Genomic DNA, 23,080 nt, shown 5'->3' with positions numbered 1-23,080 from the left:
GCCCCCCCCCCCCCCCCCCCCCCGTCAAAGCAGCAGTCCCAAGCCCAGCCCTCCACCCCCCGCCCCCAGAGCATCAAGCCCACCCAGCCCTCCTCGCTGTCCCTCCCCTAGAACATCAGCCACCTGGCCAGCCCCACCCCCCTGCCCCGCCCCCAGAGCATCAATCCTAAGCCCAGCCCTCCACTCCCCGCCCCCTGCCCTGCCCCCAGAGCATCGAGCCCACCCAGCCCTCCCCGCTGTCCCTCCCACGCCCAGCGTGCCTAGCCCCCCCCCCTGCCCCGCCCCAGAGCATCCGTCCCGCCCAGCCCCGCTCAGCCCCACTCTGTGCTGCTCGGCTGCACGTGCACCACAGTCCCGAGTGGCTGCGGAGGAGCGAGGGCGGTGGGAGGGCGCGCTTGGCCTGGAAGGACTGGCCGGTGCAGGGCTGACGGCAGGGACACGGCTCGGGACGCGGTGAATTTGCCCTCACCTGCGGAGCCCGGGTGCACGTGTGCGCCGTGCAGCTGGTGCTAAGTGACCAGAGCCCAGGAGGCAGAGAGAAGAGCTGGCCGTGGTTCTGATCGCGGGAGCCAACGGCATCACAAGGGACGAGAGAAAAGAGCCCCCGGTGCAGACAGTGAGGAGAGCGTCTCTGTTAAGCGCTAAGGTTTTCAAAGCACTTTACAGGTTATCTCTTTTTATCCTCACCACCCTGATCTCTCTTCGACACCGGAAGAAGCTGTACAGATAGGATTTGAACTCACATCTTCTTGACTTAGTGCTCTCCTCCTGCCCCACCGAGTGGCCTGAATTAGAACCGGCAGGCGGTGGCACGAAAACCCAGAAGGGGAGAGGAGCCAGGAGTCGGTGACCAAGGGTCAGGAAGGATGGGGACCGGGCATGTCACCGCAGGTCCAGGTCATTGCTTCCCGGGGCAGCCGCAATACCTCTGGGTGCTCTAATCGCCAGGAAGTTTTTCTAGACGTTCAGCCCACGTTTGCCTCCCTAATTGCGCTCTGACCTCCAGCACCGAACAGGGCAAGCCTCCGCATAGTGAGCTAGCTTGTGCCTCCCAAGTCTTCCCTTCAAGCTGAACTGCCCCAGTCTGAAATCGTAACAGGATCATAGCTGCGGGTAAACAAAGCCATGCGCCCAGCCTTCAATCATCACCCACAAGCATCCCACCACCCATTATCAATAGAACACACACACACACACACACACACACACACACACACACATTCTCTGACCACTTAACCGTTAGGAAATGGTGATGGGGGTGTGTATGCGTGCGTATACATACGTGTATACACACGTGTATATATACACACAGACATGCAATATTATATATTTATACCTAGTATGTTTATCATATATTTAGAATTACCATAATTTTATGTTTATTATGTTACCACGCATTATATACTCATAAAACTATCCCATACAATGTTATATCATATTTTTTACAACATTGTAGTTTTCCCATTTCCTTCACCCTCTATTTCCCAGACTGCCATCCAGTACAACAATACATGAAAACATATTTGTTTATATATATATGTATATATGTTCTCTAATAGCCATTCCCCAATAGTCAAAGGATATGAACAAATAATTCTCAAAAGAGGAACAGCAAAATATTCACAACCACATGAAAGAATAATCTAAATCACTAATAATTAGAAAAATCCTGAAGTTTCACCTCACAACCTACAATTTGGCAAAAAGGATTTTTTAAAATGGCACCATTTTGGAGCGTTTGGGGGATGACGAGCACACTAATACGTCGCGGCTAGAGCTGTGAATTGGTACAACCATTTTGGAAAGCAATTTGGAACGACGCAAATAAAGTAACTAAGATGCCTGTGGCCTTTGAACTGGAGACTCCATCCCTGTGTTTATACGCAATGCGCTAAGGAAGCCATTGCTAAGAAGCTGCCACATACAACAAAATGTTTATAGCAGCACCTTTCGTGAGAAGAACTAGAAACAAAGCAGACGACCATCAACTGGGAAAGGGCTAAACAAACTGTGACACATGAATGGAATGGAGTACTAGTGCACTGTAAGAAATGATGGGCATGATGAATACAGAGAAGCCTGGAAAAAAGTTTTGTGAACTGACGCAGTGAAGTCAGCAGAGGCAAAAACATAATACACACCAACTACAACAATGTGAATGAATAAGACAACTGAACACCAAAAAATCTTGGAACACAGCAAAATTATAAAGATCAAGCAGGACTCGAAAAAATAGGAGATTGTGGGATAGGAATGAAATGGAATCACTGCACAACCCATCCCTCTGCGAAGTTGGGAGGTCCACAGGTGTTACACATCACACACGTTTTGACCTTTTCATCATATGAAATGGTTGTGCTCATTTGCTCTTTTCTTTTGTCCTTAAAAAAATACTATTGGTTATACTGGATGGCTGTCTAAGAAGCAGAGCGAGAAGGAAACTGGGGAAAACTGCAATGATATAAAAAACAAAAATACCAATGAAACTTTTTTAAAAACAAAAAAATTTCAAATGGATGCCTTATAGGTATTAAATGTTAAAAATAACCTAAGTATATTTAAAGTCAAATCGAGACATTACAGAAACATTAAGAAATGAATTTATCGGTTTAATTTGCATCTAGTTGGACAAAAATCACTTTCTAATAACATTCTTTGTTTTCAATTTCTTCTGGTATCTATTTTTCCATTTTTGGTACTTAGCAATTTGGTTTTTCCTTTTTAACAGTGGAGTGCTGGCCTTTAGGTGAGAAATATGAGTCTAATTCCTGCCTAAATCTGTTACTAGTCGGGTGATTCCCAGCCTGTTCTCCTATCTCAGAGGGAGTGGCTGCTTACACAGGATGGATCCACCATTTGAACCCCACACATTCAGTTTCTCCCTAAGAGTGGGAACCATCTCCAGAACAGAATTTCTCATTGCTGGCTTCTCCAAGTCTTGGATGATGAAGTTATGATTAAGACATGCCAGGAAGTTATCAGCTGCTCTGCTTGTAGCAGAGAGGGCCCCAGAAGATGTCCAGAAGATGGCAGCCCCCATCACCATTATCACAAGCCTCTGGGCCAAGGAGCCTGTCCACAATGACCTTTGGAACCTTTCTTCCCTATGGACATTGCTGCCCACATAGGTCAGAAGGGCAGGGAGTCACCAATCAGAATCCTTTGGGTAAGATGGAAGAAAGCCTGGCCTTACCTCTGCAATGACACTATGCCCACCAGACCACCAGGCACTGTCATCTGCATGGATGATGCCCCTAACTACCACAGGGCCTTGCCCTCTACCCAGCTCTTAACACTGTATTTAGACAAGCAGTCACTGACGTCCCCCCCCCATCAGCTCCACCCTCCTTTATGTGCTGGCTCCCCTGTGGCATGGAATTTCCCTTTTACTTTGTTCCCAAGCACTTACTACAGTGCTTAGCACACAATAAGCACTTGATAAATCATGGAATCATTTTACTCCTTCATTCACTCTCTCTCTGTCAGAATGGAGATTTGTTCCCCAAATCACTCATCTCTTTCCTCTTCCTGACCAGGTGGGCTCTGAGGACAAACTGTTCATGTTCCACCTTTCCTGTGACCTTCACCTGAACATTCTCCACTGTTTCCCCTGCCAGCTACTGGAGTTCCTTCACATGAGTACACTCAAATGACCAGTGCTGCCACAGCCCTCTTTTCACCCACTCTGCTTCTCTTAAGTTATTCACATCCAGAGCCTAGTGCCAGCCACAGGTTTCATCCAACCAAGTCTCAGGGATAATTGTGTGGTCAAATTTGCCTCAAGCTGCACTTCCTATTCCTCCTGTCTGCTGTTATTTACCTGAAATGATGCAGAATAATGAAACCAGATGAAAATAGGAATAACACCATCACTCAAAAACGTGCCCAGAAGAGTTCAAAAGCTGACCGAAAGAAAGAGAATCACTTTGCTTGTGAAAGTTAATGTTACAACATTTTTACTCAAGAAACTACAAATAATGGGAGATTACATTTCAGCATATTTGTTACATTTAAATAATTATAGATTTATAGTTACTTTAAAAAGCTTTCTCTCCAGTATGAATTCTCTCATATTAGAAAGTTTTTCTCTCTAGTCAAATGTATCCCCACATTCATTCACTTTAGTATGAGTGTCCTGAAGCTTAATAAATGTTCCCCTGTCAATGAAGGTTTTCCCACATTCACTACCTTCAAAAGTTTTCACTCCAACATGAGTTTTCTGATGATAGCCCAAAGTCTCTCACTGCTTAAAAACTTTCCCAAATTCATTCCCAAATTCATAGAATGAATTTGAGGGTTTCACTCAGTGTGGATTTTCTGGTGGGTAATAAGATACTCCTTCAAAAAGAAGGCTTTCCCACACACCACATTCAAAGGATTTCATTCTAGTTTGAGTTCTCTCCTGAATAATATGTTCTACCTTCTTTACATTCCATGGGTTTCACTCCACTGCAGATCTTCCAAGGGCTAATACAGGATCTCCTCCAAATGAAGGCTTTTCAACATCATTACATTAAAAAGGTTTCACTCAGGTGTGGATCCTCTAGTCGGCTAATAAGGGTTGTCACTGTAATGAAGGCTTTTTCCCACATTTGTTACTTTCAAAGGATTTCACTCCAGTGCGGATTCTCTGATGATGAATGAAGTATTCCTTCCAAATGACCTCTTTCCCACATTTCACATTCCAAAAGGTTTCATTCCAGTATGAGTTCTCTCATGGTTAATTAGGTATGTCTTCTCACTGAAGGCTTTCCCACATTCTTTACATTCAAAAGGTTTAATTCCAGTATGAATTCTCTGATGCCTATTAAGATGTGCCTTTCGAAAGAAGGCTTTCCCACATTCGTTACATTCGAAAGGTTTCACTCCAGTGTGGGTTCCTTGATGGCTATTAAGCTGTCCCTTCTGACGGAAGGCTTTCCCACATTCATTGCATTTAAAAGGTTTCACGCCAGTATGAGTTGTCTGATGCCTATAAAGGTTGCCCCTCCTAAAGAAGGCTTTCCCACATATTTTACAATCAAAAGGTTTCAGTCCCGGGTGGATTCTCTGATGGCTAATAAGGGTTCTCCTCGTAGTTAAAGCTTTCCCACATTCATTACATTCCAAGATTTTTGCTCCAGTATGAGTTCTCTGGTGCCTATTAAGGTTTCCCTTCTGAAAGAAGGCTTTGCCACATTCATTACACTCAAAGGGTTTCACTCCAGTGTGAATTCTCTGGTGGCTATTAAGATTTCCCTTCTGAAAGAAGGCTTTACCGCATTCTTTACATTGAAATGGTTTCACTCCAGTGTGGATTCTCTGATGGCTAATAAGGTATTCCTTTCGCATAAATCCTATTCCACATATATCACATTCAAAGGGCTTCACTCCAGTGTGGATTCTCTGATGGTAAGTAAGGGTTTTCCTTGAAGATAATGATTTCCCACATTCGCTACATTCAAAGGGTTTCATTCCAGAAGGAGATTTCTGTTGTCCGGTGAGTGGTCCCCCATCACTGAAGCCTTTTTCACATTCATCAAATTCAAACAATTTCACCCCAGTGTGAGTTCTCTGATGTTTACTAAGCGCTTCCCTATCCCAAAAAGTTTTCCAACACACATCACATTCAAAAGAGTTTTCTCCAGTGTGACTCTTCTGATGTCCATTAAGATTTAATCTCTTGCCAAAGGCTTTCTTTCCAAGTGTATTATATTTATTGAATCTTTCTTCCATGTCACTCCTCCATTGTGGAAAAAAGATTGGCTCCATGTTAAAATGTCTAACAAACTTACCTACCTCAGGGACACTCACCATATCAAACATACCATTGAGAGTCATTGTCACTTGCTGGGACCGTCTCTCCTGGTGGCCCTCCTGTCTCTCTAACCTAACTTCCCACTCCTCAGATTCTCCAATCCTGGGATACCAGTTCACATCCACTGGCAATCTTTCTTGGGTCAAAGTTCCTGGGCAAATGCCCTCAGTCAGAACTGAATTCTCGGTTTCACACCTAGCGTGCCAGCTCAGGTAATCTGAAACAGATAAAACTCTGTCAGAGAAGCAGGACAGGCTTGAGGGATACAGGATAAATATGTGATTAAAAAGAAGAATATGATACACATAATAAGAGATCCTTAGTGTCATGCACAATCCCTTTTTTCTTTGCCTATGTACATGGAAATGCCCATTTTATTTCAGGTTTGTTAAGATCAAAATAAAAGTATATAACGTCAATACAAATGTGTCCACAGCCATTGTCCTATGTCCTGGAGCAGATACTGCTTTATGGAAAGATCTTCGTTAAGTCTCTCCCATGAAAGACAAAGGTACTTCGTATGTACTCAACAAAATGAAAACTTTCAAGGAGTGAGATTAAAGGCAAACGAGCAAATAGGAACAGCGGGGCCTTGCCAACTAGACCAAAAGAGTCTATTCCACAGCAACGAAGCACTCAGAGACAGATGCTATTAGAAAGTATATATGTTCATGAAGTGGATCCAAGATGACAGAGTGATAGGAAGCACTGCAGTCAGCTCCCCTCCAAACAGACTGACCAAATCCTGAGGGAGGAGTCCCCCCAAAGTCCCATTCGTCCATGCCAGTGCAGCACAGGAGATAGAGCGGCAGGCCGAAGGAGAAGATCACGCACCCAGGACAAGAGGCAGTCTCAGATCCATATTGGGGGTCCACCAGGTCCATATCGAGGTACTGTGATGGGGAGAGCTGCTGACTAGCAGCTGTGTCTCCCAGTCCCCAGTCATAGTCATCAAGAGAAGAGTGAGAAGGGGACCTACCCAAGGGCGTGACACTGTCAGGTAGGAAGGACCAAGAAAGACAGAAGGTCAGAAGCCAGCACTAGCATTGGGGTGGCAGGTTCTCACCCCCAGCATCTAGCCTAGCCTGGGGAGGAATAGCCAAGGTAGCGATCCCAGACCCAAGAGGAGCCTACAGTCCTGCAATTTTGAGCCAACAGAGCTTTGCAATGTGCTAATGGGAAAGAGCCACGTAGCGGTCAATCCTTACACAGACTGAACCCTGGCCAGAAACTTGTCAAGCTCAGATGTGCCCTGGACAGGATACTGGGAAAGCATGCAGCTCCTCATTCTGAGATAGTCTTGAGATTCTGGAATAACACAACGCCCAAAACTCCAAGAAAGCAGCAATGGGACCAGCCCAAGCTTTTCCTCCAAAAGCATGGCAAAGGCCAGACGTAACATCAAATCCAAAGTCAGGAAGCAGGCGGGAAGAATAAGCAAACAAACAAAGAAAAAGAAGTCCATCGTAACGACCTGTTACGGTGGCAGAGACACTCAAGACACAGACCCAGAAGAGAATGACTCCAAAACACCCACAAGCAGAGCCTTGCAGGAAAACACAACCTGAGCACAAACAAATAAAATTCTGGGAGAGGTGAAGCAAGAGTTAAAAAAAAAAAAAGATACCAAATATTTTTATAAATGGAATGGAAGTACCTAAGGAAAAAAGTGTCTGAAGCTGGATTTGAACTTAGCAAGAGTTCTATTCACTGTGCCACTTGTCGGCCCCTATCACTGGACCACCTAAATGCTATGACCAAAAGAAGAAGCCAGAGACAATACGTCAAGAAACCTTAAAAGACAACTGCCCAGATCTCAACGGACAAAATGGAAACAGAAAGAGCCTACTGGTTACCTCCTGAAAGAAACTCCAAAACCAATACTCATGGCTCATTACAGCCAAAATCCAGAGTTCCAGCCACCACCATAAAGGAACAGAGAACTTGGAATGATACTCCAAAAGCAAAGGATATAGCTTATGGCCAAGAAAAACCTACCTGGAAAAACTGAGTATAATAGTAGATGGAAAATGGACTTGTATCTAAAGAAAGGATGTCCCAGCATTCCTAACAAAAGGACCTGAGCCTTCTAGAAACTCTGAAGTTCAAACACAGGAGTGAAGAGAAACATAAAAAGGAACATATGAATAAGCAATCAACAAATCAGTAAACATTTATTAAATGCCTACTATGTGCCAGGCACTGTGCTAGGTGCTGAGGACACAGAAAAAGAGGCAAAAGACAGTCCCTGCCCTCGAGAAGTTTACAATCTAATATGGGTAACACGCAAACAAACAGGCACAAACAAATTCCACACAGGATAAATTGGAAATAATTAACAGAGGGAAGGTACCAGAATTAAGAGAGATTAGGGAAGGCTTCCCGTAGGAGGTGGGACTTTAGTTGGGACTTAAAGGAAGCAGGCAAGGTCAACGGTCAGAGCAGAAGAGGGAGAGCATTCTAGGCATGGGGGCCACCTAGACAGAATACCTGGCGCTGCGGGATGGAGGGTCTTGTTCGTGGGCCGGCCAGGAGGCCGGGGTCACTGGATCCAAGATGGAAGAAGACTAGAAAGGTCACGAAAGGCTCGGAAGGCCAAACAGAGCACTTTGTACTTGCTCCTACAGACCACAGGAAACCACTGGTGTTTACCGAGTAGGGGGTGACACGGTCAGACTTGAGGTTGGCGGCTGAATGCAAAATGGATTGGAGAGGGGAAAGACTTGAAGCAGGCAGAACTCCACCCCTCCTCCCCTAGTAGCCATGGCATTAATCCAGCTATGAGACAATGAGGGCCTGCACAAGGATGGGGGCAGAGTCAGAGGAGAGAAGGAGGCATATTCGAGATGCTGCAGAGGTGAGATCAACAGGTCTTGGCACCATATTGGACACAGGAGGTGAGAGAGTAAGGATTCCAAGATGGCGCCTCGGGTGTGAGGCTGAGGAACTGGGAGGACAGAAAGAGGGAAGGTCAAAATGGGAAGGGTTTGGGAGAAAAATAACGAGTTCTGTTTGGGGCATATTGAGTTTAAGATGTCTGCTGGCCGTCCAATTTGAGATCTCGGAAAGGCAGCTGGGAGATGGGAGACTGAAGGTCAGCAGAGACACTGGAGCAGGAAAGGTAGATTTGAGCAACATCGGCATGAGATGGTCATTCAACCATGAGAGCTGGTAGATCACCATGTGGAGTGATGCAGAGGGAAAAGAGCAGAGGGCCCGGGACAGAAGCCAGAAGGCCACCTCTGGTTAGAGGGTGTGACCTGGAGGAGAAGCCAGCAAAGGAAGCAGAGGACCAGCGATCAGAGAGGTAGAAAGAAAACCGGGACGGGGCTGGGAGTCTTGAAAGCCTAGAGAGAAAAGAACGTCAAGGAGGAGGGTGGCCAAGAGCACCCAAGGCAGCAGAGGTCATGAAGGGCGAGTGCTGAGAAAAGGCCACTGGGCTGAATAACTAAGACATCATTGGTGATTTTGGAGAGGGTGGTCCAGGTGGAATGATAAGCTTAGAAGCCAGACTGCAAGTGGTTAAGAGAATGAGAGAGAAAGTGGAGGCAGCAATGGTAGGCAACCTTCTGGAACAGTTTAGCTACAAAGAGCAGAAGAGAAAGGGGACCACAGTTAGCAGGGACGGAAGGACCCAGTGAGGGCTTTCTCTGGATGGGGGAGGGAAAGAGCCAAAAGAGAGGGAGAGACTGAAAAGAAGAGCTAGAGTGGGGTGATCTGCTGGAGGAGACGGGACAGAAGGGGGAGGGGGTTAAGAAAAGAGTGGGGAAGAGGAAAACACTGGGGGAGGAGGGAGAAAACACGTGTAGGAAAAATGAATCACATAATCAGGGTGCACAAGAACAAGGGGGAAGGGCTGCCACTTGGATCTCACTCTCATCCGAACTGGTTTAAAGAAGGAAAAATACACACACACACACACACAGTTGGGTAAAGAGAACAGGGAACTGGGATGGAAAGGGGAGAAGGCAGAGCGATAACTAGAGGACGGGTAGATTATGGGAGGGATTTGTCCTAAGCAAAACAAACACTAAAGATGGACAAAAACAGCTCTTTTTGAGGTGGAAAAAAATGGGAATCTAGGAGGGTGTCTATAAACTAGGGGATGGGTGAAAAAGTGACATCATGCAAACATGACAGAATCTGACTGTGCTGAACTCTTATCAGCGTAATGACCGACCAGGATTCCAGAGTACCGATGAGGAAACATGCTGCCCACCTCCTGACAGGGACAGGAAGGACCAGGAGTGCAGACGGAGACAAAGACCGTCGTCTTTCGACACGGCCAATGAGGGAACTTACTTTGACTGACTGGTTAGATCAAGGTTGGAGGGAGAAAACAACAAATGCTTATTCATTTAAAAAATAAAATTGAAAAATAATTTAGCAAAGCACAAAACATAAAGTTAAGGAAATAATATCGTGCCCTAAAAGTACAGAGAAAATGAAGCATTGACAGACGTGTGGTGAGACAAATGAAGCCAGGAGATCCCAAAGTGCTTCAGCACAGCTGAGGCAGCAGAAGGCACTTAACAAGTGTTGCCAATGGGCCCAAAGTCTTGGCGAAGACTGGAGAAGGAGTTGGGGGTGGGGCGACACTGCTTGCATTTTCTTCCCTGTTGTCCACTGAGGCCCAGAGATGAACGAGACAAGATGAGGTTTGGCTGCCTGGCTACAAAGATGGTTTCTGAGAATGGCATTTGGGTTTCTACACCGAGGCTTAAGATACAAGATGACCGCAAGTTGGCCAGCCACTGGCTGAAGTCTGGAAAGGATGCCTCTGCATGCTGTTCCAAAAAGGATGAAAAGGGCTTAAAATGCAAAAGGGTGGGGAGCCTCTATCTCACCCCCACACCCTAAGTTAGAGTACACAGAATATGGGGACGAAGGCAAACCAGCAGCTTGGACACCCAGAAGCTCACAGGGGACAACATGCATTAAAATAGATGTGATGCTTCCAGTTCAGGCCACAAACCAGGAGAAGCTGAGCCTGGGGGCTGTACCCCAAGAATGCATGGGCATGGCCCATGCAAAGGAAAAAGCGATGGAAGGAGGCATTTAGGGTTGGAGGGAATGAAAAAGCTGAATTCATGAGGAAATTGAATGAGAAAAGCTTATTGGAGGAAATCTGGCTGGAGGCCAGAGAAGGGAAGAAGCCATGTGAGTCTGTCAGGGGAGTACAATGCAGGCGCCTGGAGAGGAGGAGGGACCAGAGGAGGGGCTAGGGAAAGGACCAGAAAGCATCAGACCTGGTGATGAGGGCGTCGGGCTCCAGGCATGCTTCTGCCCAAAGCAGAGCAGCTTCTAACGTCCTGCCTTTGCTTAGCATAGGTTCACTCACCAAAAGTCGGAGTGACCGAAAACAGGGGAAATTCTACTCTCAGGCTGATTTCCTTGAACAAGGAGAAACTGGTTTTAGGGGCACAAATGAAGAGAACCTCCTAATGGGGTCTGGAACACCTAAAGAGGAAATCTGGGCCTCATCAGAAGTGTAGCCAGAGTTGGGGAAAACACTCTTCAAAGAGTTCAGAGGGAGGCTTAGGACTACCGAGCACTACCGAGGAAATCAGCCCAGGAGGGATGGCAGATGCTCAGGAAGGAAATCCTGAAGGCACAAAGAAAAATGATTCCAGCAGGAAGGAAGAAAAAATCTGATTAGTCTAAAGATTACTCTTCAGTCGTGTCTGACTCTTTGTAACCCCATTTGAGGTGTTCTTGGCAAAGATACTGAAGCAGTTTACCATCTGCTTCTCCACTGTGTCCCCATCTTACAGATGAGGAACTGAGGCCAACAGGGTGAAGTGACCTGCCCAGGGTCACACAACTAGTAAGTGTCTGATGCCAGATTTGAATTCAGGAAGATGAGTCTTCCTGACTTCAGGCCCGGCAATCTATCTACTTGAACCGTTAGCTGCCCCTAGTTTGAAGATACCTATGTGTTTTGTTTATTTTTAAAACTAAATTAAGAGGAAAGCAAGGCCTAGTGGAAGGAGATGATCCCCCTCAGCCCACCTATCACCCACTCACCTGGGCAGGGGCCTCTGGGGGCTCCTGCCTTGGGCATCCATGGCGCTTCTCCTCTCTCCAACAGGGAGATCACGGCGGGTTTGGACACGGGAAGCCCTGATCATGGGGAGAGAGAGAGGAGAAAGGACTGGGATACAAAGTCATTTCAGAGTCCAGGCTGGGCCCCTTCCTCCTTCTTCAGGGAAAGAAACAAATGCTAAGGAGGTACGGAGAATGATGGGACAAGGGGCCTCTGAAGGCCGCCCCCTGTTGTATTTGTTTTAACCCATTCTCTTTTTTTTTGGCTAGGCAATGGGGTTAAGTGACTTGCCCAGGGTCACACAGCTAGTAAGGGTTATGTGTCTGAGGCCAGATTTGAACTCAGATCCTCCTGAATCCATGGCCGATGCTCTATCCACTGCGCCACTGAGCTGCCCCTGCCCCCTGTTGTATTTGGTCCAAGTTCAAGGAGAGGTTACATCTGCTTTGGGCTCAGAAGGAAAGTCGGTGACCTGAGGCCTACCGGGACGGTGGGATCTTGGCATTTCTTGAAGTCTTTGTCCTGGACTGGGCCGAGAACCTTAGACAAAGGGAAGCCAGAGCCTCAGGGCCAGTCCAAGGGAGTTATGGGATTTCCATGAAGCAAAGAGGAGCAAAAACATTCTATCACTAGGACTAATGGATTTCAAACCCTCCCGTATTGTCACTATTGGTCACCATTCCTGGACATCGAGCAAAATCTCAGGGAGCCCTTCAGACCTCAAAGGCAGACAGAAGGGAGAATGCAGAGATGCCCAGCGGGCAGATGGGGAGTCACAGGGCAGCCGTGCTTACCCACAGAGACCAGGTTCTCATAGTTCTCCAGCATCACGTCTCTGTACAGGGCCCTCTGGGCTGGGCTCAGGCGTCTCCATTCCTCCAGCGAGAAGTCCACAGACACGTCCCTGAACGTCACTGGATGCTGAAACAGCAAACACAGCCCTGCTCAGTCAGGACCACCGCTGGTCCACAGGACACCCAGGGAGTGAGCAAGGGGTGTGGGCTGGGGTGCACATCACTGAGGGTTTGGAGAAAGCCACGCTCATTCTTTACTACAGACATCTGTCAGACAAGGTCATGGGAGAAGGAGCAGAAGAGAGAAGGCCTGGGGGGAAACCAAAAGAAACGGAGGTAAGGCCCCGAAGAGAAGAACTCAAGAAGGAGAAGGAGGAGAAGACGTCGGGGCTGGCTATGAAAAGGAGCCTGGCTGGGTCTCCCAGACGTGGAAGAGAGCTCAAAAGAAGAAGCCGACATGCAGCAAGGGGCTGGGCATTCCAAACACAGAACTTTTTGTTTGGTCCTGGAGGTCATGGGCAACCACTGAAGATTATTCAGATGGTCAGGCCTGTGCTTTAAGACAAACGAAGATTGAATGGGGAAACTGGACCGGAAGTGGCCCGGAGGGTAAGGAAGTAGGAGCATTATGCTGCTCCACTGAGGAGAAAAAGAAGCAAACGCCTGTCACTGAAAAATCCCTTTGGGGCTTCTCGTGGGGCAGGAGCCGCGGGCTCTGAGATACAGCTGCTTGTACCCCAAAGCAGGAGGAATTACTCCTCCCCCAGTCGAAGGTGTGCAGAGAACGTAAGTCAGGCTGACTCTCCAGGGCCGGGGGATGAGAAGGATCACTGGAGGAAGAAAGGCAGGTAAGAATGTGCATGTCACCGCGCTATGAGGGGAGCATGGGACGGGCCTGAGGAGCGGCCCTGCCTCTCTCGATGTAAATGGAGATGGCAGACCTCAGAAGCCATTTAAAAGAACTTTATGCCAACAGCATCATTGGCGACCTTCCCATATTGGTGGCACAGAAGACAGAGAAGGGCCAGAGGTGCACCCAATACTACCCGAGAGTGACCAAGAGAATAGAGGTGGGTCCTCAGAATAGGCTCCATGCGATGGAGACAACTGGCCCTCAGCAGCTCATTAGGCGTCTCCAGCTAGAGCCTCAGGCTGAAGGGATTCCAAGGGGAGCCGGCACTCTTCAATGATTTAGAAACATTATGAAGGCATGAACTACCTACAGACTTTGGTACCTCTGGAAAGACGTGGGAAGGGCATGAGAAAAGGCCAATCAAGGTGTTCCACTGGCCAGCAGACGCTGTTCTAGAGTTAGTAGCTATTAAAAGGGGCTTCTTCTGCCACGGAGCAAAGATGGCGGAGGAGTGGCACTAAGACAGCAGGCTCCCCCTGCACAGGCCCTCCCGAGAGGTCTCTGCCTGCCTCCTGCTTACAAACATACACATCCATGCCTCCCCCAGCCTCAAAAAACCCTCCCTGAATCCTGCCATCCCCAACAGGCCACACTCCTGGAAAAGGCCCAATGCCACGGGCGCCTCCTCTTCCCCTCCCCTCACTCTTTGGAATCCAGGGCCTGACCTTGTGATCCCTTCCAAAGCTGCCAGTGATCCAAATCCAACGGCCTATCTCAACCTTTGTTTTTCTTGACTTTTTCACAGAATTTGACAGTGCTGATCACCTGCCTCTTCTCTCCCGGTCATCAGGACACTGCTCTCTCTTTCCCCCGGTCTCCTCTTACCTATGAGACTTCTTCTCAGTTTCTTTTGCTGTATTACAGCAAGTGGGCAGCACCACAGTGCACAGAACATGGGCATGAGTTCAAGTCGAGCCTCAGACGTGACCCTGGTTAAGTCACTTCACCTGTTTGCTTCAGTTTCCTCAAATATAAAAAGGAGGTAAGACTAGCCCCTACCTCCCAGAGTTCTTGTGAAAAACAAGTGACACCATCTGTAAAGCGGCGAGACCCGTGCCTGGCACATAGTGAGCCGTGCTCAGTGACTGACTGACTGAAGGCAGCCTACTGTGTGCCAGGAGCACAGCTTATGCAATAACACCACTAGGGTAAAGACAACTCTGAGAGCCTTTAGAACTCTGATCAATGCAATGACCAAGCAGGAATGCAGAGGCCTTGGGATGAAACACGCTCCTCACTCCTGCCACCGAGGTCACGGGCTGAGTGCGACCACTGAGGAGTCCCTGTCTGGACACGGCAGGGGACAAAAAGTCAGGGCAGGAGGAAGGCACAGATGGAGAGACGGGGCCACGGGGGGACAGGAGTCGGGACAACAGTTGGGACAACAATACCATGTTGACAACGATGATGATGACATCCACCTGGCACCTGAAGGTTCACAAAGCACTGGGCATCTTTCTTGTGAGCCTCACAATACCCCTGGAAGGACAGTGCTATTCTTTTCTCCAGGGGAGCCCAAGGCCCAGAGAGGTGCAGGGAGTGAGAGAACAGAACTGAACCTATGGGAGCAGGTCCCAGAAGAGAAGAGGGCCCAGGACGGGGCCCTGGCCACCGCCCAGAGGGGTGCCCTGGACCAAGATCCAGCCAAGGGAACTAAGATAGGGCGGGGAGAGCAGAGTCCCCAAAATCTGGGGCCAGTATCAGGAGAGGGTGACCGGCTGTGGGGGGGGGGTCAGAGAGGATGAGGCCTGGGAAGAGGCCATGTCTAGATCAGATGGGAGAGACAAGGAGGGAGGAAAGAGGGGAAGTGACACAGGCAAGGATGCCTGGTGGGCATGGGGGTGTTGGGGAGGGGCACTCTGATGCAGGCCACCCCCATTCTCCTCACCCCCTCCCTGATCCCCAGAAGCTCTTGCCCCTGCGCATGACGTCACCTCTGTAACTCACACCTCCTAGGGTCTACTCGCCCCTCCCCCACGGACTGTCTCCCCCACTGGATTGTGGGCTCCTCGAGGGCAGCTCCTCTCTTGTATCCCCAGCACCTGGCACGGTGCCTGGCACACAGTAGGTGCTTTCACCTCCCGCCCCGCCCTCAACCCACGCCTCCTTCCAGCCTCTCAACAGCCCCCCCCGCTAGGTGCCCCCCAATAACAATGACGCCCCCCAACCTCGCACCTCCCCCCTCCGGCCAGAGGCGGCGCATGCTCAGTTTCACCTCCATCCTAGGGACCCGACAGAGGGCGCCTTCCAAGGTTGGCTGGTCAGCCTCTGCGCATGCTCAGTCTCACCTGGATTCCTCCCTCACTCCACCCCACCCTCCCTCACTGAAGTGTCCACACCTCAGGCTTCAGCGCAGGCGCACTCTCCCACCATCATCCCCCCCCCCCCCCCCCCCCCCCCCCCCCCCGCCCCCCGCCCCCGTCTGGGCTCCGGGTCACGGTCGGGCGCTTCAGCTCCCGCGGGCTTGTGATTGTGTGTACACACGCACATCTAGACCAACACAGGGAGATGCGCACGTAGGGACCAGCTCGAACACAGGCCGGGCCAGGCCCCAAGACCCTCCCCCAAAGGCAGGCTTTTCCCCCTCCGCGCATGCGCCAACTCACCCCCGCAAATGGCCGCCCGATGCCGGCGCTCAGGCCTCTCTCCGGGGCCCTCATCCCCTCCAACCGCAAGCGGCGGAGCGAGGTTCCCGAACGCACAAGAGGCTGACAGTCTCACCACGACCAGCTTTCCGAACCAGAGGAGGCGAATTCAGGAAGGGGGTGGGGCGGGATCGCTCGGCCAATCAGAGTCATCAATGGCGCTCCTCAACACTGCCCAATCACATTCCAGCCTCCCCTCCGGCTCACCCAAAGCAACCAATCACAGGCCCAGCTACCTTCTCTACCCCGCCTCAACCTTCCAAATGACAGCCCCACCTACCCTAATCCCCCAATCACAGGCCAGGCTCTCCTCCCGCCTCCATCCTAATCCTCCAATCACAGATCGAGCCCCCAGACCCAGCCCCCTATGCCTCCCTCTAATCTCCCAATCACAGGCCCTCCTCCTTTCCCTTTTCCTAATTCCCCAGTCACAGACCTGGCTCCCTAATCCTCCAATCACAGGTCAAGCCCTCACCCCCCTCCCCGCCCCCCCAGTCACCTATCCTACACTACGTTACTCTAATCCCCTAGTCACAGGCCTCCTTAATTCCCCAATCGCAGGCCACCCACAGGCCCAGCTCCCTAATCTCCCAGTTTCCTAATTCCCCCAATCACCGGCCATCCATCACTAATCCCCCAATCACAGGCCCTGCTCCCTGATCCCCCCCGTCCCGGGCCCTGCTCCCTGATCCCCCAGTCCCGGGCCCCGCTCCCTGATCCCCCAGTCCCGGGCTCCGCTCCCTGATCCCCCAGTCCCGGGCCCAGCTCCCTGATCCCCCAGTCCCGCCCTGCTCTCTGATCCCCCAGTCACAGGCCCAGCCTCACTGGCTTTCCTGCCCCCTTCCACAGCCTGGGTCCTGGCTGGAAGAGGCCTTTGTACCCAGCTGGCGCACTTCTCCGTTTCCCATTCTTTCCTCACCTCCAGATGTCCACCGGAGCCTGCTGGTTGACCTGCCTGCCTCAAGTCTCCCTCTTCGTTCTAATCCCTGTACCCCTCAGCTGCAAAAGAGATCACCTCAAAGTACCACTCACCCCCCACACACACACTCAATAAACCTCAATGGTTCCCTATTACCTACAGGATAGAAAATAAAATGCCTGTGTTTGGCATTCCAAGCTAAGGGTCAGCTGGATAGATGGAGCTCCAGGTCTAGAGTCAAATCCAGACCTGAGTTCAAATCCAGCCTCAGTCACTCACCAGATGTGTGACCCCAGGCAAATCACTCAATCCCTATTTGCCTCAGTTTTCTCATCTGTAAAATAACAACAGCTCCTCCCTCCCGGGGTTGTTGAGAGGATCAAATGAGATAATAATCAGAGTGCGCTTAGGACAGCACCTGGCACATAGTAGGTTCTCTACAGCTATTGCTTTTATTAGTATTAAAAGACCTGACTCCCTTCTCCCTTGCCAGCCTCCCCATCAAGCCACACTGGCCTAGATGCTGTTCCTTGAATATAATGCTCCATTTCCAGCCTCCATGTCTTTGCACTACCGGTGCCCTATCCATCCCAGGTTCTGAGGCCTCTCAGCCAAGTTCTGGTTTCCCTGACTTGTTTCAAGCCTCCTCTCAAATCCCTCCCTCTGCAGGGGGTCTTGAATTTCCCCCATGCCCACAGATTACATTTCATTTACATATATACATGTGTATACACATGTACACATAGGTACATATATGTGAGGGTATTTTTATTGTGTGCATATATACATGTGTGTATATTATATACCAAATTCTTTACATGTTGTCTGCTCAGTTAGATTGTGAGCTCCTTGAAGGCAGGAATTGTTATCATCTTTTTTTGTTTTTGTTTTTGTTTTTGTTTTTGGTGAGGCAATTGGGGTTAAGTGACTTGCCCAGGGTCACACAGCTAGTACGTGTCAAGCGTCTGGTCTGAGGCCACACTTGAATTCAGGTGCTCCTGACTCCAAGACCGGTGCTCTATCCACTGCGCCACCTAGCTGCCCCCTCTCATCGTGAAGGGTCTGGCCTAGGGGTGGGAAACCTGCAGCTTTGACTGACTCCAAACTTCACAGAACAAATCCTTTATAAGGATTTGTTCTGTAAAACTTGGACTCAGTCAAAAGGCCGCACCCGAGGACCTAGAAGGCCACGTGTGGCCTCGATCTGGCCGCTAATGGTCCGATCCCATGGGGAGTGGCTCCCCTGAATTTCCTGTGATCTCTGTAGGAAAGCTGGGGCGTCCTGCGCTGCTCACCTTTTCAGCCACGGGGCCAGGTAACTTCACTCCGCCCGCTCCCCTGCCGCACAATCAAGCCGCCTACCGGGGACGGATGGCATCCAGGCCGCTTTATCGATTGGCTCATCGGGGATAGAGAGTCCCTAAGCCTCTTGACCCGGGGCGCCCGGCTCCCGGCCTAACTGGGGTGACTGCAGAGGCTCTGCCCTCTTCTGCCTCCCCGTCAGACGCAGACACAACCTCCCACTCCTCTGGGGCTCACCTCCCCGCGCCCCAACCTTCCACGTTACAAGCTCTGGTCTTCACTCTGGACACGTGTCTCCCTTGGGCCCCGGCGAAGTGACAAGCCGAGGCAGAGAGGTGTTGCTCTCCTCCAGGAGCTGGGAGCCCGTGGTGCGGCGGACGGGGGGTCCTCGATCCCCGTGCAGTCTGCAGGGCGTCCCCGACTCTGTCAGTGGCCCACACCAATCCGTCCTGCGTGCCGCACACATCCCCTTGGAATCGTCGTGCACATGTCCTCCCCAACCCGACCACTCCAAGCGTTGTGAACCCAGACATCGAAGCACCCTGTGGGATGCCCTTGCGACACAGGCATTCCGAGCAAGCAGCTCACACAGCCCGGGCACGGGTCCCAGCTGTGCATATATACATGTGTGTATATTATATACCAAATTCTTTACATGTTGTCTGCTCAGTTAGATTGTGAGCTCCTTGAAGGCAGGAATTGTTATCATCTTTTTTTGTTTTTGTTTTTGTTTTCGGTGAGGCAATTGGGGTTAAGTGACTTGCCCAGGGTCACATAGCTAGTACGTGTCAAGCGTCTGGTCTGAGGCCGAACTTGAATTCAGGTGCTCCTGACTCCTCACCGCGGCAGATTTGTGGGTACCGAGGCTTGGTCCTCCTGAAGCTGCTTAGAGGCACGGTGTGCGAATGCCTAGCCCAGACGGAGCCAGCTTGCCTCACCACGGTCTTGACCCAGAGGAGGACCCGGCGGAGATCTCGCGCCCAAGTGCGGCCTGAATGCATTTACTCGTAATGTCCTAACGGCAACCATGACCGGCTTAGCGCACAATAACGCATGTTAAGCCCATGGCCTCTGGGGCAGGACTTAGGTCACAGGATTCATTTCCAACCCTCTGGGCTCGTGCATTATCAACACATTAACCAGGGACCTAAAGTCCTTCGAGACTCTTCCTCTATGATATTGTCCTTGTGTAAATTGTTCTGGTTCTGTTCACTTTGTACTGAATCGGTTCATAGAGGTCTTCTGAACTGTCTTCTGAAAATGTCCATGTTGTCCTTTCTTGTGGCACAATAAATTGATTCCGTTTCGTTCCTATACCACTATTCATTTAGCCATTCCCCGTTAGGTGGCGTTTCCAGCTTCTGGCTACTATGAAAAGAGCAGCTCTATTTTTGCCCACCCTGGTGCTTTTCCTGTTTCTTTGACCCCTTTGGGTGGGTGTATACACAGGTGGGTGGTGTAGTTGGGCTGAAGCGCAGACACAGTTTAATGATGTTAGGGGCCCAGCTCCATATTGCTCTCCAGAAAGCCCGGCCCATGGCGCAGCTCCACTGACAGCACACAAGGGCACTCCTTGTCTTCTGTCTCCTCCAGTATTTGTCATTCTCCACTTTTATCCTCTTTGCTGATCTGAAAGGTGTACGTTGGAACTTCAGGGTTACTTTAATTTGGATTGCTTTACTGTACCCCAAGAAAGTTTAAAAAAAAAAAAGGAAAAGGACGTACACGTGCAAGGCTATTTATAGCAGCTCTTTCTGGTGGTGGCAAAGAATTGAAAATTGAGGGACAGCTAGGTGGTGCAGCGAATAGAGCACCAGCCGTGGAGTCAGGAGGACCTGAGTTCAAATCTGCTCACAGACCAGACACTTGACACTTACTAGCTGTGTGATCCTGGGCAAGTCACTTAACCCCAATTGCCTCACCCCCCCCAAAAAAATTGGAAATTGAGGGCATGCTCATCAGTTAGGGAATGGCTGAACAAATTGCGGCATATGACCGTGACAGAATACTACTGTTCCATAAAAAATGAAGAGGGAGATAGTTTCAGGAAAACCTGGAAAGACTTACATGAACTGATACAAAGTGAAGTGAGCAGAACCAGTAGAACATTGTACACAATATCAGCAATATTGAATGATGATCAATTGTGAATGACTTAACTCTTCTCAGCATACAAGGATCCAAAACAATCACAAAGGACTTCTGATGAAAAATGATATCCACATCCAGAGAAAGAACTGATAGAGTCTGAATGCAGATCAAAATATGCTTTTTTTTAAACTTTATTTTTCTTGGAGATTTTTTTTTTGTCTGTTCTCTTTCCCAACATGGAAATATGTTTTGCACGACTGCATAGTATAATCTATATCAAATAACTTGACTTCTCAAGAGGGGAAAAGGGAGGGAGAGAATTTGGAACTCAGAATTTAAAAAAACAAATGTTAAAAATTGTTTTTTATGGGGGGCAGAGCAAAGATGGTAGAGTAAAAGCAGTGACTTGCTTGAGCTCTCCCCTAAGCCCCTCCAAATACCCGTAAAAAATGACTCTAAACAAATTCTAGAGCAGCAGAACCCAAAAAAAGACAGATCAAAACAAATTTGCAGCCCAAGACAACCTGAATGGTTGATGGGAAAGGTCTGTTGCACCGGACTGGGAGGGAGCGAAGTTCAGTGTGGGCTGGGCAGGCAAAGACAGGGCCTCAGTGAACCCAGAGCAGGCTTCAGGAGACTGAATCATGGGGCAGCTATGGTGGTTTCCATATTTATCAACCCATAAACACCAAAGACAACTTAGAAGGTCAGTAAGAAAGGTCTGTTGGACCTGGGTGAGAGAGGAGAGTGGTCGGGCCCCAGCTCTGGTGCAGCAGTGGCAGACACTGCTTCCAGAGTTCTTGGCCTACAGATGGAGGGGGAATGGAGGGCAAACCAGAGGGGGATTGCAGGGATCTCTTTGCTGGTGATGAGGCAGGATTCTCTTGCTTTGCCTGTGCTTGGATCTAGGTCACAGTTCTGGGTGGTAGTCCTGGGGTGAAGAGGAACACTGGTGTGGTGGAACTTGTAGTGGTGGTGGAGAGGGAATCCTCCTCACAGCTCAAAGGCAGAAGAGAGTGCTTGTGGTCCCTCATAGACCAGAGGCACAGGCCAGGAGAGGAGTAAACACCTCACCCTTGATCATACCACCTTGGAAGAACTGAAAATTTACAGGTCCCTAGAAGTATCTCTGAAAACAGCTGCACAAAAACCCCGAAGCTTGGGACAGTAGACCCTCCACACTAGAAGCAGACCCCTATCTTAACAAAGAGTTTAAAAGTCAAGTAATTCGCTGGGAGTGTGAGCAAACAGCACAAAAAACCTCAGACAACAGAATCTTACTTTGGTGACAAAGAATTTCAAAACATACAACCAGAAGAAGACAACAGAGTCAAAGGTCCTACATCAAGAGCCTCCAAGAAAAATATGAGTCAGTCCCAGGCCATGGAAGAGCTCAAAAAGGATTTTGAGAAGCAAGTAAGAGAAGTAGAGGAAAAATTGAGAAGAGAAATGAGAGTGATGCAAGAAAATCATGAAAAACAGGTCAATAACTTGCTATAGGAGACCCAAAAAAATACTGAAGAAAATAACACCTTAAAAAAATGCATTAACCCAAATGGCAAAAGAGGTCCAAAAAGCCAATGAGGAGAATGCCTTAAAAAGCAGAATTGGCCAAATGGAAAAGGAAGTCCAAAAGCTTACTGAAGAAAATAATCCTTTACTATTGTGCTATAAAAAATGATGAACAGGCTGACTTCAGAAAATCCTGGAAAGACTTGTATGGACTGATGCTGAGTGAAGTGAGCAGGACCAGGAGAACGTTGTACACAGTAACAGCCAAGTTGTGTGATGACTAATATTGATAGACTTAACCCTTCCCAGCAATGCAAGGATCTAATACATCTCCAAAGGCCTCGTGATGGAAAATGCTATCCACATCCAAAGAAAGAACTATTGAGTTTGAATGCAGATCAAAGCATACTATTTGCTCTTTTTTTTCCCTTCTGGTTAGTTTTGTTTCCTCTTTCTCGTGGTTCCTCCTATTGGTTCTAATTCTACCTTATAACATGACTAATGTGGAAAAAAAAGAAAGAAAATCATTCCTTAAAAATTAGAATGGAGTAAATGGAAGCTAATGACTCTCTAAGAAATCAAGAAATTGTAAAACAAAACCAAAAGAATGAAAAAATAGAAGACAATGTGAAATATCTCATTGGAAAAACAACTGACCTAGAAAATAGATCCAGGAGAGATCATTTAAAAATTATTGGACTACCTGAAAGCCATGATTAAAAAAAGAGCCTAGACATAAGGAAAACTGCCCTGATATTCTAAAACCAGACAGCAAAATAGAAATTGAAAGAACCCACTGATCACCTCCTGAAAGAGATCCTCAAAGGAAAACTCTTAGGAATATTATAGCCAAATTCCAGAGTGCCCAGGTCAAGGAGAAAATATTGTAAGCAGCCAGAAAGAAACAATTCAAGTATTGTGGAAACATAATCAGGATAACACAAGATTTAGCAGCTTCTACATTAAAGGATCAGAGGGTTTGGAATATAATATTCCAGAGGTCAAAGGAGATAGGATTACAGCCAAGAATCACCTACCCAGCAAAACTGAGTATAATCCTT

General features: G+C 48.7%; 1 protein-coding gene across 1 annotated transcript; it reads right to left on the bottom strand.

The window, feature by feature from the left end:
• Positions 1-3,930: 3,930 nt before the first annotated feature.
• On the bottom strand, positions 3,931-16,300 carry LOC114028042 (zinc finger protein OZF-like). Its single transcript, XM_027842231.1, has 4 exons — positions 16,157-16,300; positions 12,638-12,764; positions 11,825-11,920; positions 3,931-6,014 (listed from the first exon to the last, which is right to left on the bottom strand). The coding sequence occupies exons 1-4, from the start codon at positions 16,208-16,210 to the stop codon at positions 4,678-4,680; spliced, it is 1,614 nt and encodes a 537-aa protein (XP_027698032.1). The 5' UTR covers positions 16,211-16,300; the 3' UTR covers positions 3,931-4,677.
• Between the last annotated feature and the right edge of the window lie 6,780 nt (positions 16,301-23,080).

This window comes from Vombatus ursinus, unplaced genomic scaffold (genome assembly GCF_900497805.2).
Source record: "Vombatus ursinus unplaced genomic scaffold, bare-nosed wombat genome assembly UNPS02014868.1, whole genome shotgun sequence".
NCBI classification, from domain to species: domain Eukaryota; kingdom Metazoa; phylum Chordata; class Mammalia; order Diprotodontia; family Vombatidae; genus Vombatus; species Vombatus ursinus.
The sequence above is the reverse complement of the archived record's forward strand: the minus strand, read 5'-3'. Positions and strand labels throughout refer to the sequence as shown.

Coding starts and splice junctions, on each gene's coding strand:
- LOC114028042 (XM_027842231.1), bottom strand. CDS start 16,210: ATGAGGGCCCCGGAGAGAGGCCTGAGCGCCGGCATCGGGCGGCCATTT. Junction 12,765..16,156: donor TCGGGCGGCCATTTGCGGGG/GTGAGTTGGCGC, acceptor TTGCTGTTTCAG/CATCCAGTGACGTTCAGGGA. Junction 6,015..11,824: donor CCCCAGAGGCCCCTGCCCAG/GTGAGTGGGTGA, acceptor TATCTGTTTCAG/ATTACCTGAGCTGGCACGCT.